At 38.9% G+C, this 18,019-nt stretch overlaps 4 protein-coding genes across 4 annotated transcripts in view; 3 read left to right on the forward strand and 1 right to left on the reverse strand.

The window, feature by feature from the left end:
- Positions 1 to 544, forward strand: part of LOC101295408 (laccase-17-like) — a 1,678-nt gene extending 1,134 nt beyond the window's left edge. Inside the window, exons 5-6 of the mRNA XM_004295950.1 lie at positions 13 to 289; positions 414 to 544. Coding sequence (XP_004295998.1) covers positions 13 to 289; positions 414 to 544 — 408 coding nt within the window. The remainder of the gene's footprint in view (positions 1 to 12; positions 290 to 413) is intronic.
- A 2,762-nt stretch (positions 545 to 3,306) lies between these two features.
- On the forward strand, positions 3,307 to 6,096 carry LOC101295701 (uncharacterized protein YKR070W-like). The gene is made up of 11 exons (XM_004295951.1): positions 3,307 to 3,425; positions 3,505 to 3,647; positions 3,740 to 3,813; positions 3,918 to 3,958; positions 4,047 to 4,118; positions 4,218 to 4,404; positions 4,652 to 4,747; positions 4,867 to 4,934; positions 5,346 to 5,553; positions 5,674 to 5,757; positions 5,875 to 6,096. Exons 1-11 carry the CDS (start codon positions 3,307 to 3,309, stop codon positions 5,932 to 5,934), a joined length of 1,152 nt encoding a protein of 383 aa, XP_004295999.1. The 3' UTR covers positions 5,935 to 6,096.
- Positions 6,097 to 6,460: 364 nt separating this feature from the next.
- Positions 6,461 to 9,582, reverse strand: LOC101308943 (probable trans-2-enoyl-CoA reductase, mitochondrial-like). The gene is made up of 10 exons (XM_004294645.1): positions 9,211 to 9,582; positions 9,025 to 9,122; positions 8,697 to 8,828; positions 8,449 to 8,592; positions 8,285 to 8,387; positions 8,059 to 8,158; positions 7,836 to 7,912; positions 7,688 to 7,766; positions 6,914 to 7,032; positions 6,461 to 6,774 (listed from the first exon to the last, which is right to left on the reverse strand). The coding sequence occupies exons 1-10, from the start codon at positions 9,390 to 9,392 to the stop codon at positions 6,681 to 6,683; spliced, it is 1,128 nt and encodes a 375-aa protein (XP_004294693.1). The 5' UTR covers positions 9,393 to 9,582; the 3' UTR covers positions 6,461 to 6,680.
- A 2,927-nt stretch (positions 9,583 to 12,509) lies between these two features.
- Positions 12,510 to 17,755, forward strand: LOC101309228 (ruvB-like 1-like). The gene is made up of 13 exons (XM_004294646.1): positions 12,510 to 12,628; positions 12,968 to 13,140; positions 13,670 to 13,858; positions 13,965 to 14,096; positions 14,242 to 14,391; positions 14,590 to 14,745; positions 15,290 to 15,424; positions 16,367 to 16,432; positions 16,503 to 16,609; positions 16,712 to 16,811; positions 16,978 to 17,069; positions 17,145 to 17,214; positions 17,308 to 17,755. The coding sequence occupies exons 2-13, from the start codon at positions 13,051 to 13,053 to the stop codon at positions 17,395 to 17,397; spliced, it is 1,377 nt and encodes a 458-aa protein (XP_004294694.1). The 5' UTR covers positions 12,510 to 12,628; positions 12,968 to 13,050; the 3' UTR covers positions 17,398 to 17,755.
- Positions 17,756 to 18,019: the final 264 nt, after the last annotated feature.

The raw sequence follows: 18,019 nt of genomic DNA on the forward strand, positions 1-18,019 counted from the left end.
ACTGGAGCACAGCTGAACAATACCAATGTCAGCAATGGCACAAAGTTAATGGTGCTTCCCTTTAACACTAGTGTGGAGTTGGTGTTGCAGGATACCAGTATTCTTGGTGCTGAAAGTCATCCTCTTCATCTTCATGGCTTTAATTTCTTTGTTGTTGGTCAAGGTTTTGGCAACTTCGACCAAAATAAGGACCCTAAGAAGTTCAATCTGATCGACCCTGTTGAGAGAAACACCGTGGGTGTGCCCTCCGGCGGATGGGTTGCTATTCGGTTTCTAGCAGACAATCCAGGTGAGGCAACCAAACAATCTAATACGTTACATTTTTTTTATCTTCAATCTAGATAGATCAACTATGCTCTAACATAACTTCTGTATGGAAGTGTTGCTAATGAATTTAATCTCCACTGAATTAGGTGTATGGTTTATGCATTGCCACCTTGAGATCCATACTAGCTGGGGATTGAGGATGGCTTGGCTTGTCTTGGACGGAAAGCTTCCCAATCAAAAGTTGCTTCCTCCCCCACTTGATCTTCCCAAGTGTTGATAGATGTTTAACTACACTCACTTCTATATCTTACCTCCGACTCTGATCACAACATTTCCCCAAGAATTTTGTAATCCATTGGTTTTTTTCTTTGGCATGATTGATGTTTCAGAATCTATCATGCTGAACCCATGACAATAATATCCATTTGTAACATTTAAATTTCTTGATGTAAGAGGGCTCACAACAATAATGTCACAAATCATACCAAAGTGAAAAACAGTTCTACAAAATCAACCACTGATCTCACTCTATGTGTTCAACAGTTAAAAGTCTAGATCTCCGAAGTCATCTCCTTCAGCTGTGGAATCACCTGATTCATCAAACACTAGTTCAACAACACCACCATAGCCCAATGTGGAATCACCTGATTCCTAAAACACTACAATTCAATCCAGCTATTTCTAGCACAAAATGACTCATATGAAGTCCCTAATGCCAGACTGGATGAGCAAATTTTACATTCTAATAGCTTCTGTCATTAACAATCAGCACTACTCAATTCATCAAAAAGCACCAATCTGTTCAACAACAGCATCAATAACAAAACCCCAACACATAAATAAGCCCATTCGAAAACTAAAAACCAAATAAAAATGTCACCTTTTTGCAGAGCTCAAGAAGCTTACGCCTGAGAGCCTCCCCTTGCCTCCAAAACACAATTCACCAAAACCATAAAGCAAGCGACTTTACACACAAACACAGCAGATGATCCATTAACAGATTGAAAATGGCTACTTTAACCTAATAATCCTTGTTTTAAGGATTTCTTATTCTTTAATCTTGCTTCTTACAGTTGGGTCAATTCACTAGTCATGCACACAATGTACACAAAAATTAAGACCAGTCAATGACAACCACTTTATCAGTTCAATTGACAGCGGGGAATAGTATAACAAAAAAACTAAGAACATGAATTGAAACTTAAAAAACCAGCAGAAAATGTATATATCTAGCGAAATGGGGTATTGAGACACCTTGGAGAATGGAGTCTGCAATGAGCCTTGCATGAAACTATGCGAACCGGAATCAGAAACGAACCGATTCCTGTACACATCGATCAAAATTTCTAACCCATTAACAACTCCTACATATCAAGACCCAGAGACATTAATCAACAAAAAACCAACAAACCCGAGTACCCAACCCAGCCGATCGACAAAACCAATTGATTGAATGGTTAAAGAAGGAAGTCTTTCTCGGTGTCACCTGAGTAGGCCTTTCTCGTTGAAGTGCTGCCATTGCCGCTTCCCAAACCAGTGAGAGAGCTCAAGCTGTTGCGCGCTTTTTTTATGTTTCTGTTAGGGACACCAGGGTAAAAAGTCAGTATTACCCCATGTATTCGGTTTATTTACTGATAGGTTTCCGGCGGTTTCCGGTCATCTACGGCCGTCTCCGGGAATTTACAGGCATATAAGCGTATACAAGGTGCTTTGTAGGATACAAAACTATTCTCGGAAATGCTGAAAACGCGTCGGAGACTCCCAGATTCGCATTGAAAACACCAAGAAACGCGTCTGTAAATTCATCGGATATTCTGGGGCAATACTGACTTTTCCAAGAAGAAAATTAAAATAAAACTGAACACTAAAAACAACAGCTCCCACGTATCTGCTTTATTTACCGATAAGTTTTCGGCCGTTTCCGACCTCCTGTGGCTGTCTCCGATCAATTTCGACCATACCGGCACGTACACGGTGTCTTGTATGTTAAGAAATAGTTCTTAGAAACACATAAACGCGTCGGAAACGCTAAGAAACGTGTCCATAAATAAACGGGAACCGTGGGGGCAATACTGACTTTACATCAAAAGAAGAACAAAATAACCCAAAGACAGCCAATGAAAAGTCATTATTGCCCCATGTATCCGGTTTATTTACGGACAGGTTTTCGGCCTTTTCCAGCCTTCTCTAACCACTTTTAGCAATACCGGCGCGTACAATGTGTCTTGTAGGTTAAGAAACTATTCTCGGAAACGTCAAAGAAACACACAAAAACACGTCCGTAAATACACCGAATACGCGAGGCAATACTAACTTTTTAGAAAGAAAACTAAAAAATAGCTGAACCCAAAAAACACCCGAAAGTCCTTAGTCCTTATTGCCCTCATGTATTTGGTTTGTTTACGGACAAGTTTTCGGTCATTTTCAGCCTTCTCCAGCTATCTATGTCCACTTCAGCCATATCAGCGTGTACACGGTGCCTTTTAGGTTAAGAAACTGTTCTTCGAAACACCGCAAACTTGCCGGAGACCCTCGAAAAGGCGTTGAAAACTCTCGGAAACGCCTCTGTAAATACACCGGATACACAGGGCAATACTTTTTTTTTCGGTGAGAACACAAGGCAATACTGACTTTTCAAAGAAAACTAAAAATAGCTGAACCCAAAAGACATCCAAAAGTCTTTATTGCCCTCATGTATCTGAATTATTATGGACACGTATCCAGCCGTATTTGGTAGTCTTCGGTCGTCGCCGGCAGTTTTCGGCCATACCAGCGCGTACCTCGTGATTTGTAGGTTAAGACTATGTTCCCGAAAATGCCGGAATCGTGTAAAAACGGCCGGAAACTAGCCGGAAACATCCGGATACGCGTCCGTTAATAAATCGGATACGTGGGGTGAAACTGCCTTTTCACCTCAAAGAAAAAGGAAAATAAATTTAGACATTTAGACTGAATCAATTTTCTTCCTCCTCTGTTTCTCACTTTCTTGGAGAGCAGCACAGTGACTCAAGCCAGTCACTCTCTCAACAACCAAAAGCAATGAGCCTCCAAATCCTGAGAAAGGCTTCTTCACGCACCCAAAACCCGAACCATCTCTCCTCCATTGTCCTTTCCAAACTCACCCGCTCCTTCTCGCAGCTCTCCTCTCAATCCAAACCGTATGTCCAACACCTCTTAAATCCACCACTTCCTTTTTCGGGGTTTTCGATGTTTGATTACTTGTAATTCATTTTTCAGTTCTTCTTCGTTTGGCATTGCCTTCGACATCGACGGCGTCGTTTTGAGCAGCGATGTCCCCATCGGAGGCTCCCCTCAGGCCTTCAGAAGACTATACGACGATTCTGGTCGTCTCAGGGTTCCCTACGTCTTCTTGACCAATGGTGAGCTTGTTGTTGTGTATGAGAGTTGTTTGTCCACGTGGCAGGATGATGATCCAAAGTCTAATGGGTTTTGTTGTTCTGGGTTTGAATAGGAGGTGGGTTTCCTGAGTCTAAAAGAGCACATGAGTTGGGTCAGCTTCTGGGTGTCAAGGTTTCACCTTCACAGGTTAACATTATCTAACTGTCTCCGAATGTTCTTTAGATCTACTTGTTTTAATTATAAATATATATTCTTCAAAATTCATGTTATGTTTTTGTATTGTAATGCAGGTTTTGCAGGCTCATACACCTTTTAAGCAATTAGTGAGCAAGTAAGGTTATGTGTTGGGCTTCATACGTAGACTATCTTTGTCAAATTGTATTAGTCTATTTAAGAGTTACATTTTGTGCTGTTAACAGATTTCAGAATGAGCTGATTGTTGCTGTGGGAAAAGGAGAACCTGCTGCTGTGATGTCTGATTACGGGTTTAGGTAATTTCTGGTTCAATGGCAAGAATGATATTTTCGGTTTTGTTTACTAGTGGGAAATGAACTGTGTGATTTTCTTGGTTTCTTTATTTTGTGTCTCAGAAATGTTGTTTCGATTGATGACTATGCCGCGTGTTTTGAAAACATTGATCCACTCGCACCACATAAGAAGTGGACAACGAAGCATGTTGGTAATCCGGATAGCGCTATCAGAGATCTTGTTCGCAGAGAAAGAGGTCAGGCGGTGTTTATACTTAGTGATCCTGTTGATTGGAGCAGGGACATTCAGGTAATCTGGATCCTTGACAAGCTTACACTTCATTTCGTGAAGATTTAGCTAGAATTTTAATGTTATATGTTATAGTTCTTAGTTATATATTCCAAATACTGCAATGTGATTTCTATATACTTCCGAAATATTTAGACTCAGCAATCTTTGTTCCTGCTTACATGTTCTGTTAGACTTTTTCGAATCTATTGTTAGACCTGATGGAACCTTTAGTATTCCTCAACTGACTAATTATGGATGATACCAGGTTCTATGTGACATTTTAAGAACTGGTGGTCTTCCTGGTCGGGAAATTGGACACCAACCTCAACTGTACTTTGCGCATGACGACCTTGCATACCAGGTTGGCTCCTCCTCCCTGTAATAAGCTAATTGTACTATTAGGTCCAGTATCGATTTTTGATATTTTTTATTTTTTTTATGGACTCTAATGGTGTACTGACAACTTGCCACTGAAGGTAGGCTGCTTTTCCTTCTGAGCGTTTTGGACTGGGAGCTTTCAGAATTGCATTGGAATCCATCTTTAACAGGTAAGCTCCAAATATTCTAGAATTAGATGTACATGTTTTCCTATCTATCATTCCATTCAAGTTGAGATATGGTCTCCCAATCCCAACCTTTCTAGCCCTTATGAATGAAACATAACTCAAATAATAACAATCTGAACAGGATGGTCCACTATATAAGCTTAGAGCTGATCATAAGTTTGTATTATTATTCTCAAAGGTTAAACCTTGAGTTATTAGATTTCACGCAAGGTACTGTATGCATGTAAAAAACCAGGAGCGATCCAAGAAGATTAGATATATTAAGTCTATACCACATAAGAGTGGAAAAAGGGGTAGCAACCATAGGAATGATAGGATACAGAAGATGATTAGTTACAAGAGATTATTTATGCAACATGCTATACTGCTAAAGCCACTAGTTTGACTATGCAGAGTCCACCCTCATCCTTTGAAGTATACAACTTTTGGGAAGCCAAATTCGTTTGTATTCAAGAATGCAGAATTTGCTCTTAAGCAACTTGTGTCATCTGTTCCTGACAATGTTTCGGTTGCGAATCATGAAACTGCTGGCAGTCATCAGTTCAAAACTCTGTATATGGTAGGAGATAATCCCTTAGTTGACATCAAGGGTGCACGACAGGTATACAGTTTCTTGGACAGTTGGACGTGAAATATGGATTAGTTTTTGCACGAGTAATATGTACTCTATTTCAATCAGAAATCTTAGGATGATGCAAATAGTAAGTTACTTTCATTTCAGGCGGGTCATCCCTGGTTTTCTATTCTGACAAGGACCGGGGTTTTTAAGGGAAAGGAAAATCATGACAAGTTTCCAGCTGATCTGGTATGTGTACTGTTTATAATTCGTTAACTGGTATCAAAATGTAGCATCCCAGGTGAAGAGAGATCTATCGTTTCAGACAAGGACGATGTTGATTTACACTTCCTAATGCTTGTGCAGGTTGTTGATACTGTCGAAGAAGCTGTGGACTATGTTTTGAAAAAGGAGTCGACCTCTTAGATTCTACACTTTTTTTCCTACAACTAAAGAATTGAGGACAGATAGGTTCCCGATTTGGGATCAATTCATGATCTCATTCATTATAGTATTCAAATGAAATTGTGTACCATACATGTTTTGATAAACGGAATTCGATTATTGTACTGTATGCTTGTGCTTCCAAGGTACAAACTTGTTCATTATTAATAGCTTCCTCTGTTTCTCTTGATTAAGGGTTACATGTCAGTTTTCTGTTCAAGTCATAAAGGGGAAAAAATGGCCTGCATTTTCCATTTCACTATACAATTGGTCATGCTGAGATGTTCATTTTTGTCCCCAAACGTAGTTCAATATGAAAAGCAAGTAATGAGAGTTTATAGAGTTGATCTGGGATGATGCTGGCTGTTGAAATGATTTGCATTGCCTAGTAGGTCCAAGAACACAAATTGTTTTTCAAGGGGAATTGGCCAATTCCAGCTTTTTAATATGTCAGTGCCTCAGTTGAAAACTCCTGACATTTAGATGACCAAATGGGGGTTTTCCTTTTCGGGAGTTCGCTGTTCATACGTTAGTCATGGAGAATGTGGTTATAGATCTGAGAAGCCACGGTGTGGCTCATAAGCACCTCATGGAGATTATAATTACATCTTTCTGATAGGAAAATTGAACATGTAACATGTATTATGACACGATGGACTCTAAAGATTATTCTAAAAGACTAAGGACAAACAAATGCCTTCCTTGGATCCTGCTCATTTGCTCAAGGCTCAGAATTTGATGACCTGCTTAGGTCGGCTCCCTTGTTTCCCAAGTGCTTTGTCAAGTGCAGTGTGGAAATTGTCAAAAGGAACCAGCTCCATCCTATAAATAAAGAAAAGGACATCTCATGTAAGACTCGGAGCAGTCTATGATTAATACAGATGCACCTAATAATTTATAGACAAAGAAATGACAAAAGAAAACAAAGCCAATTGCACCGTGAATGAGAGAGAGAACTTACTCATATTTTAACTTCCTCTCCCGAGCTAGGTCAAGGAGGTGATCTATCAGAACTCTGCACTCTGCTGCCTTCTCTGTACTCATCCAACTCTGCAACCAGAATCCCCTCAAGGAAAGATCCTGCAAAAACAGATATTATCAAGCAAACACGATTCAGAAACTTATAACTATGAGCAATTATTCTGTACTGACATAAGTTCTTGCGCACAATAGTGAGATGCTTTCAGACGGATCAAATCCTAAGGCTCACCAGCTACAATGACAATTCACAACATACACCATACTCCAGTATTAATGTTATCTGACTTATCTCCCTTCTTGCTGCCACCAGAAGAAATGCTTGCCTAAACTAGGTTTTAAAATGCCTAAAAGTTTTTTGTGACTATAATTTCTCACACAGATTAAAATGCCTAAAACTCATAGGTTCCCAGAATAGTTGAGAAGACATAATCATATGATGCAAATCCACACCTGAAACCATACATAGATCATATAACCCCTTATTCTTTTGATCTCATCCTACATTCAACCAGTATCAACTATATGTATCATCATTTCAATTTCATGATTACCCCGTCTCTGGTAATGTCTAATATAGCATATATTTATTCCAGTACAATTTTTTTAGTAACATGCACCTCAACCCACCAGCACTAACTTGAAGGTTTTCAGAAGAAACTTATAAATAACAATTTTCTGATTCTCAAGTGCAATATATTGCCCCTCAATATAAAAAAGCACAAAAGTCTGCAAAGAGGGAATAAGCAAGAATCACCTTAAAAATGAAATATGAAGTTGATACAGTAATTGGTTTCTTAGACATGCCACCATAAGTCACCATAGTGCCGCCACGCCTGAAAACAAGCATTCATTACATCTCCAGAAGTTATTCAATTTCAGACCAGTAAAGAGATGGTTGTTACCCCAAAAACTTAAGAACCAAAGAAGCAGCATTGCCTCCGACGCAGTTAAATCCTAATGCAGGTTCAGGTATGCCAGCCTGCCATGTAAGATGGAAATAGAAAAGATTGGTCAAACATTCCAGAACCATGAAGGAATCAAACTACTATTAATTATAAGATCCAGAACTTCCATAAGACCCTGGAGAAAATTCAACAGTAGGCAGTACAGATATTAGCAAAATACCAGAAGACCCTTGACATCCTTGACTTGCAGTTCGCTCTCAGTAAAAACCTGATCGGCACCAAGTTTTTTAAGCTTTTCCTTTACTTCATCTGACCCAGCCCTACGGGAAGCAGACAACGGAAAACTACAATAAGTCTTCCGGGAACTTTTCTTCTGTCTATAAATTTCCAAAACAATGGAAGACGAGCAACACACTACATGAGCTGACAAATCTATTATTTAGCACCTGTCTCTTATAATATTAACACTATGAATGCCACGATTCTTTGCAAGCTGAATAATGCACTGCCCCACGATGCTGGTGGCTCCATTTTGAACAACAGTATCTCCTAATGGCATTCAATCAGTCAGTAAAAGAAAGATGCAGAGAAATGACAGAGGTTGCAGTACCTGACTTTAAAGTGGTGAAGTCTTCGAGCATTCTAAGAGCAGTCAATGGATTTACAGTAACAGTAGCAGCATATTCCACAGGTGAATCTTTATTAATCTTGTACCAGACACTCTGATCTTTCACAACATAAGTTTGCCACATCCCTAAGCACAACATCAAACACATTATCACTCAATAAGATGACAAAAAGCATGCGACAAATATGTCGCAAAATGTGATCCGAACACACACAACAAATATACATTACCGGAAGAAGGTGGAGACGGAATAACCAAATCTCCGGGCGATAGTCCTTTAACCGCAGAGCCGACAGAATGTACCTCTCCCACACCTTCGTATCCTCCCACCGCCGGCACTTGTGGCCTCACAGGGTATACCCCTTTGATAGTTCAATTCAAAAACCCCCGACTAGTCAGCAACAATGGTAAATTCAACAAAACATCCTCGAATTTCGCAATGTTAAAACTTTCGCAACAAACTTGTTCTTATGATGATTCTATTTTCAGTTTTTCTTTAACAAAATTGTACCTCATTGAAAATTTGAACTTTCTGAAATATGAAGAAAAGAAAATTACCTTCAATCCGGTTAATGTCAGAAGGGTTAATAGGAGAAGCCAGCATTTTGACACAGACATCGTTCTCTTTCACTTCAACCGGCGGTAAATTTATCACTCTTCCAAAAACAACAACCACTACTTCAGAAATTCAAAATTCAAAGTAAAAAGAAGTGAAGAATTTGAAAGACAAAGTTAGAACAAGACCTGGTAACGCTATCGGGAGGGCCGTGTTGCTCGTAGACCACGGCCTTAGACGGCGGAGACATGGCGGAGGAGAAGGCCCGAAGGCTTAGGGTTTGGGCTCTAGGGTTTAAGGCGTCGTGGAGGGTGAAATTGAAGAGTGGTTTCAGAGCTCTGAGAGCCGGTGGTCGAACCGCCGACGCCATTTTCAAGGCTTTCTGTGCTCAAAACTTAATTACTGAGACCAACTACACCATTCTAGACTGCTAGCTAGATTTGTTGAGGTGAATTTATGAGGGCAAATTATTCGAAGGATTAAGTGGGTGAGATAAATTTGTTAGAGAAAGCAATTGGGTAAGACTGTAAGAGCCTAGACGTGAAATCTGTTAGTGGTGGCTTGAGAGGAGGAACCGTACCTCATTTATGATCTCATTGCACGAAATAGTCTTTAGGCCTAAAAAAGCATGGAAAAATTCATAGATTATAGCATGGAGAGTTCGTAAGAGCTTAAAAATGAAACAATCAAGTTTAAATCACGTCGATATTGATTCGGGTTAAATCTCAATCTACTAGTGGTGGCCAAATAGGAAGAAGCGTTATGTCACGATCTTATTGCACGGAATAGTCTTTGAGCCTAAAAAACATGAGAAGATAAAATGTTTTGACATGATCCCATTGTATATCATGTTATAGAAACGTTTTGACATGATCTCATTGTACAAAATAATCTCATTTTGTTTTTCAAAATGAAAGTGGATATACAATTCTTGCTGATTCCAACCACTTACGAATCACAAATGTCCTTACTGATAAAGATAAGTCATTAACAGCTGGTCTTCATTAAGGAGAAATTTTTCTACGCTATGAGAGAACCACATGGCTATGCTCAATGGTCCTCCGCTCCTATAGTAAATTGGCACGTGGATATTTTGGCATATCAGAATAAAAACAAACCTAAACTCTAACACAACATCGTTTCTTTGTTAGAAACACAGAAGTAAGAAAAAAAATTTGCAGATCGGTGCAAATGTGCAGAGGTTAAGGGTTGATAGAACCCAGATCTGCAGAGGTTAAAGGGTTGATAGATACCCAGATGATAATTAATCTCAAATTTTGTAGATGCCTAGGGGTTGATAGATTCTCATAACTGCAATCCTTCTTTCTTTTCTTTTCCTCATCTTCATAACTTCTTATTCTTTGATATGAATCAATAAACAAGAAATTGATTTGATATGTGTATGATCAGTTATCCCCAATTGATATACATATATTCATGAATATATGAATCAAATTACACAAAACTCACATCTATCCTTACGGCTCAATCAATTGGTTCTATAACCAAAGCAATAAAGTCCTTTCAACTGTTACTATTGGAAACCCATAAGTGGGTGGTGGTGTTTCCATTCAGATTTCAAAAGGAAGAACGCAACCCAAATGATGAGATTTCTTGATCTTGCATCCAAAAATAAAAACTTGTGTGAGCTTGTGATTTATTGTCACCGTTTTTTATTGACAAATTGAATAGCAATTGGATTGAAGAAGCATAACCCGCAAATGTTGTAAACCATTCTAATTTGAAGCAAACCAATTGCTGCAAAATTTCTTTTCGATCTATTGATTATGGATGAAATGATGAATACATAATTACACATTGATATATAACGTCAACCTTAACGACAGTTTTGACGTTTACTTGATTGTTTAAGTGTAATTAAGTGACTTGTCAAAATAGTCCTGTGGCAATTTACTATAGGAGCGGAGGACCATTAGGCATAGCCAAGTGGTTCTCCCGAAGCGTAGAAAAATTTCTCTTCATTAAGCTTGGTTACATGGAATTTATTTTTTATAACGTAGAAATTAAAGGAGATTCTAAGATCTCGTCATATAGTTATTAACCGGTTACATTCCAGCACCTTGACGTATCAGGCACCTAAATCATGACCTCAAAATTGTTAGTTAAACACCTTAACCAACCAGGCCATAGCACGCTATTTATTGTAATTATACCGATATTCTTTTTATGTGTTGTTACAAAAATAAATAAATAAATTATTAAAAATAAAAAATAGTAAATTACTTTAAAGTTACTAACCAAATTTCAGTTTACAAATATATCCTTTACACATTATCTTACACAATTAAGGACACAAATTAACAAATTAGGACAAATTAATGTCCACATGACATCTGTCACTACAATTTACAAAAATACCCTTCACTATATATTCTACTGCTACTGTCAGACAAAAAATGTGCTACTGTCCTGCGGAGAAGAAACGTACGTGCTAATGCCGATAGAAAAGTGCTACTGTGGCTATTGTAATTTTTCTAGCAATTCTCCGGAACCAAACAAAGCTACTATGTCACGATTGGAAACCTTCTGCTACTAACATGATTCGAGACCTTCTGCTACTGACCACTGAATAGCTACTGCTACTATCGAATGTGCAGTAGCATGACTCATACTCGTCCACACTTAGGATTTTAAATTGCCACATTTGATCTAAAATCAACGACAATCAAATTGAAATTGTGTGAACAAGAATCGACTCACCTCTGAGTCCACCCAGGGAATCAATTCGAAATCGAATTGGAAAAAAGAAACGAAGCAGTAGCAGCATGACTAGAACCCCTTCCGATGCAAACCTCTTCCTCCCCTCTGAACCACCATCCTCAACGCAGAGCCTGAACCCCGCTTCACCTCCATCAAGGCGTTCGCCCCTGCCACCGTGGCCGCCCAGGTTTTGCCTTCCTTGGATGCGCCGTCGACTTCGTCTCCCTCACCGTCGACCTCCAAGTCCTCCCCAGTGAGATCGAGATCTGTAGCGACCACAACTCGAAGAAGTTGAGCACTAACCTTCTGCTTTTGCCTACTGAATTGTACACAACCGTCGTCGACGAGATCTCCCAGCTGTCGGCATCCAGGCGTCCTCGGCGTCAAGATTGAGTCGTCGGCGTTCAGCGTCTTCAGCGTCCATCATCTTCAGCGTCCAGCATCTCTAGCGTCCAACGTCGTCGGCATCCAGAACGAGTCGTCGGCGTCCAGATCGAGTCATCGGCGTTCAATCGAGTCGTCAGCGTCCTGGCGTCATCGGTGTCTAGAGCTTCGGCTTCCAAGCGTTGTTGGCGTTTTGTTCATGCGTCGACGATAAGAGTTGTGGAGAGAGAGAGAGTATTGGGTCTGATGCTTATGTCTTAATTTGTTTAAATATTATTTAAAATAAATTTACTGTGTAATTTTCTCAATTAAAAAACCTACCGGCGAACCGTGCCTATACCCAGGTTACCATAGTTACGAAAAATTTGACCCGTTGGAGCCGCAAAACACAGGGAAAGCACTAGCTCCCTTCCTCCTACTACTCCATTGAACCTCCTCCTTTCTCTAAACAAGTAAAAGCTGCTACTCTCTCTCTCTCTCTCTCTCTCTCTCTCTCTACAGGTAATCCTTCTCTCTCTGGTTCTCTCATTAGTTCCTTGCTTTGTTGTTTACTCTTCTTCCCGCAAAAGCTAGGGTTTTCTCAACTTGGTCTTGTACCATTTTGGGGATTTAGGGCATTTTCGTGGCTTTCGGATTCTGGATTCGGATTCTTCATAATTTAGGGTTGTAAAGTTGGAGACTTGTAAGATGATTGATAGAGTTCATAATTGAGGGGCTTGGTTCTGTGTTGAAAATTGGAACTCATGTTTATAGGTGTATTCAATCGTTATTCTTTTTTAATTTTATTTTCTTTGGCTGAAATTCTTGAAATTTTCCTTGATGATTTCTTCCGGTCTGCAGGGTTCAGGCTTATTGAATAAAAAGCAAACATTGTATCATAGCAGTGTTGGGAGTTGTTTGAAAGACCCAGAAGAGTTAGCGAGATGGATAAGGTGAAAATAGAAGAGGTTCAGTCCACTACCAAGAAGCAACGCGTAGCTACTCACACCCACATTAAAGGCCTTGGTCTTGAGGTTTTCTCTCTTTCTATCTACATATGTTTTTACGCTTGGATATAACTATTATTTATGAAGAAACACCTAGTCAGTTTCATATTTCGAACTATCTCAAGGCTCTTTCTTTAGGTTTTAAGGGTGTAGGGACGCTACATTATCTGCCAATCTGCTTGGATCGTTTTTGATATTGCATACTTGAGTACCCTAAAATGCATACATATTGGAATTACTCACATCCAGGTGTGACACATGTTTTTGTTTGAAATTTAGGCAGTTGCTTATCGCTTGGTTGTGTTGTATTCATGGTAGTTTAGTAAATAAATATACTTGTGGCTGGAAAAGAAACAACACATCAAAAAGTTCCAGTATACTGCCCCTTTTAGTTAGTGCAACAAGCTGTTTGATGAATCTGTTCTGGAAATTGCAAATGCAAGTGTTTATGTGGGTCGAACTTTACTAGTGCATAACTCATGAATTTTCTATCCTAAGAGTGGGTTCCACCTAAATCATTGACAATGTTATGTTATTGGATATCATTCTTTTCCAGGCCAATGGAAGAGCAGCACCTTGGGCTGCTGGCTTTGTGGGTCAGGGGGAGGCAAGAGAAGCTGCTGGTCTTGTTGTCGATATGATACGGCAGAAGAAGTTGGCTGGTAAGGCTCTTCTAATGGCTGGACCTCCTGGAACTGGAAAGACAGCACTGGCTCTTGGAATATCCCAGGAGCTTGGGAGTAAGGTACTTCTTGCCATTTTTTTCATTGTTTGTGAGGTATTCTTTATTGATTTTTGAGTGATAAACATATTTGTTCTGATTCTAATTGTTTGATGGTCCTTGTTTGCAGGTTCCATTCTGCCCAATGGTTGGGTCTGAAGTATATTCATCAGAAGTTAAGAAAACAGAGGTTTTAATGGAAAATTTTAGACGGGCTATTGGTCTACGTATCAAGGAAAACAAAGAGGTCTATGAAGGAGAGGCGAGTCTCTAATCATATCCTCCTGTCTTTGTATATCATTGTTGTAATTCCTTTTAGAATTGATTTGGACACCACCGTTATTTATGTACTTTCTCATTTGATTTGCTTGGTTACAGTTCTTGATGGTTTGATAGTGACATTTCAGGTGACAGAACTAACACCAGAAGAAACGGAGAGTGTGACGGGTGGCTATGGTAAAAGTATCAGCCATGTAATCATTGGATTAAAAACTGTCAAAGGAACCAAGCAATTGAAGTTGGACCCTACTATTTATGACGCATTGGTTAAGGAAAAGGTATGTTCTTTTTATATCATTTTCTGTAAGATAGAGAGGTGTTCTTTTGCCTCTTTTACCATGTATTTTACTTCTTATTTTGAATTCTCTGTGACGTTATTGTAGGTAAATGTCTTAATGTTTGAACATTGCTGTCATTTTGTCAAGCTTTTTTCTTGTTCTTATCTTTTTGAGCAATTTTCATGATGCAACACGCAGGTTGCTGTTGGTGATGTTATATACATTGAAGCAAACAGTGGGGCAGTAAAAAGGGTAGGCAGAAGTGATGCATTTGCTACGGAATTCGATCTTGAAGCAGAAGAGTATGTTCCACTTCCGAAAGGAGAGGTTCACAAAAAGAAGGAGATTGTGCAGGTTGGTTAATGTGAACTGTGTTCTCTTTATAAATGTTCTGTAATCTGAATAGCATTCTACTGTATTATAATATCGTTGGATGGGTTTTTAATTTCTAGTAGCCGGATTAGTAAGTAGATTGCTGAGTCGTTCTAGCTTGCGCTGGGGTAATATGCTTGTGTTTTTCAGTAATATGCTTTTATATTTTCACTAGTTGAATAAAATAGAAATTGTTCATGAAACGTAGTCAAAACCTTACTGTTTCAATGCTGAAAAGTTTTGCTTATTGAGTAATTGGACTTGATGGCTGTAATGATTACTAATGACTTTTAGCATGGTAAGTTTGTTGAAATGGACACTTAAGGTTCTGTTGGTATACCATCTGAACTCACCATATATATGCATCTCATCTAAATCCATGGAGACTGATGATTCTGACCAATTCTGCTTCACACTCGATTTTTGTTCTCATTAGGTTCAATTTCAGTTAACAGAATTCAACTTGTATTGTTTCCTCTCCTCTGTACTTGTTGAATTCAGGCTTACTTATGTAACTCCTTAACAGGATGTAACTCTGCACGATCTAGATGCTGCGAATGCACGACCTCAAGGTGGGCAAGACATATTATCTCTAATGGGTCAGATGATGAAACCAAGAAAAACAGAAATTACGGACAAGTTGCGACAAGAAATAAACAAGGTACAAGATAATTAAATTCAGTGCCTTTTCTGTGGTAGTTCAAGATAATTTCCCAGTTCGAAATTGTCATTCCTGCTTCTTTCAATAAACTCCCCAATGATTCTGTCATGTCAATTGTAAATACTTCCACAATTTTGACATCTGTCAGTTCCAGTGATTTCACCTTTAATTCATTCCAAGGCTGTGCTCAGTCATAAGGCTATCAGAGTTTGAAAAATTTTTGCCAATTCATTTCACTCTCCACTTGACATATGTAATTAAGACAGACTATTTTTATGTAATCTGACTTCCACAGTTACTGATGACACAGTTATAAGTATTTCCTGAGTTTCTACTCTTTCTAGTTTGCCATGATTTTGAGTTGGCTTATGTGAATTGCTTGTTAAACTACTAGGTGGCTAGAATTTATCACCTCCCTGTGGGGTTTATTTGTTAATGTATTTCTGAGGTAGAAATGTTGACAGTGTGGCAAGGAAATTATGGAAGTGGGAATAATTTAGTGTCATGACAGGCTGCTACAATTTGCTGAATGTGGTGTATTTGGGGAGGAGACCAATAGTTGTTTGACAGAGTGCTGTTTTTGATGGGGGGGGGAAGCTGGGAAATTTTGTCTAGTCATATTTCATTTTGTTCGCTAGTTCCCCATTGCATATGAGTGTACTGATTTTAGAAATTTTAACTTTATTTTCTGATTATTTCCTATCTTCATTTCTTCTTCTAGTCTTAGGTGGGCTATAATCTTTATACTGTGTGTGAGCTCAATGTTCTGCACTAACTTGTTCTTAGTAGTAATTTGGATATAATCCTTTATTTGTACATGGGAATTACATAAGTTGCATCCCTTTCAGCGGGTTTGTTCCCCTTCAAATAATATTTCGTCTGCTAGAAATAGAAGAAGAAAAATGAAAATTCCATTTAATTAAAGTGTACGATTGATGACAGGTTGTTAACCGGTATATTGATGAAGGTGTAGCGGAGCTTGTTCCTGGAGTTCTGTTCATTGATGAGGTTGATTCTCCTTCTGAGTCCTTTACACAAGTATTACCATTGTCAAATATATTTAAATTTTTAATCACAGGTACATATGCTGGATATGGAGTGCTTCTCGTACTTGAATCGTGCTTTAGAGAGCTCGTTATCTCCAATAGTAATATTTGCCACAAATAGGGGAATTTGCAACGTGAGGTATGAACCTTAGTTTTCAATAATTTTTCCATAAGCATGCGTATTCCATGCCTGTCTACCGCCTAACCCTAACATTATGAACATGGATGTATTACTGTACAGAGGGACTGATATGGCTAGTCCTCATGGAATACCTGTTGACTTGTTGGACCGGTTGGTGATTATCCGAACACAGACATATGGTCCTGAAGAGATGATAAAGGTCTATATCAATTTAATTGCTAGCTCTCTGTGAAATTTTTCTTTTATACTCCAGAATCTTTTTAAGTACAAAGCTATTCTTTTATCAAATTCGTTGTACTTTCTTTTCTGTATTTATTTATTTATAACTCAAACTACTTGTTATTCACTTTTTGTTGCTTGAGTAGATATTAGCAACCCGCGCACAGGTGGAGGAACTGGTTGTAGATGAGGAGAGTTTGGCTTACCTTGGGGAGATAGGACAGCGAACGTCTTTAAGGTCTGGCGCGTGTGATAGATTTGTTAACCTTGGTTCATTCCCTTCAAAGTATGCTCACCTTTATAATTTCCTCAGGCATGCTGTTCAGCTCTTATCCCCTGCAAGCATTATGGCAAAAATGAATGGCAGAGATAATATCTGCAAGGTAGCCACAAATTTGAGAAACACTGATTGAAATATAATTCTGCAGTCATTTTAATTAACCAATTAAGTCTGTTATTATTTGTCTCGTCTACAGGAGGATTTGGAAGAAGTAGCTACCCTATATCTGGATGCAAAGTCTTCAGCAAAGGTTCTTCAAGAGCAGCAGGAAAAATACATTTCGTAATCATTAAATTCTGAGCAACGTGTCTGGATACCTTGGTTTGATTTTGAAATGCTGAACTCTTTTCCATGCCTCTCAGTCAAATGGTTTTACTATTTTTCTGGAAATCAGTTCAAGTGATTAATTTGGAATGAATTTCTCATCTGCATTGATTGGGATTTATCCGCAGCAAAACGAGATTTTTTAGTGCAGCATCTAGCAGAACACGATACTTGAATATCAAAGATATTGTGCATGAGATATTTCTTGCTGGCCAGTGAGATGTTTTCAGGTTAAACAAAACACGATGAATCAGAGACCAGAATTCCAATTTCTACCTTTGTACTACTCCAAACTGAAGCTGTGGGAACTACACAGATCAAAATAATATTTTTGTAAAGTCAAAAATATGAAGCAATCCGCTTAGCAAAGAAAGTTTGATTCCATGTAAGATTGTGTATCCTTCTCCATGTAAGACTCCAACCACCGAACTTTAGTGCCTAAATCAGAGCAATCATCTCTTCCAGAGAACCCTCCTTTTTGTACCTATGTCTGCTTCTCGAAACAGTGGCTACGGCGGCCCAGACGTTTTGCTAGTCAGTTCTCTGCTGTCCAGTTCTTTCTTTTCGTCTTGTTTCTCTCTTTT

Source organism: Fragaria vesca, linkage group LG3 (assembly GCF_000184155.1).
Source record: "Fragaria vesca subsp. vesca linkage group LG3, FraVesHawaii_1.0, whole genome shotgun sequence".
Taxonomy (NCBI): domain Eukaryota; kingdom Viridiplantae; phylum Streptophyta; class Magnoliopsida; order Rosales; family Rosaceae; genus Fragaria; species Fragaria vesca.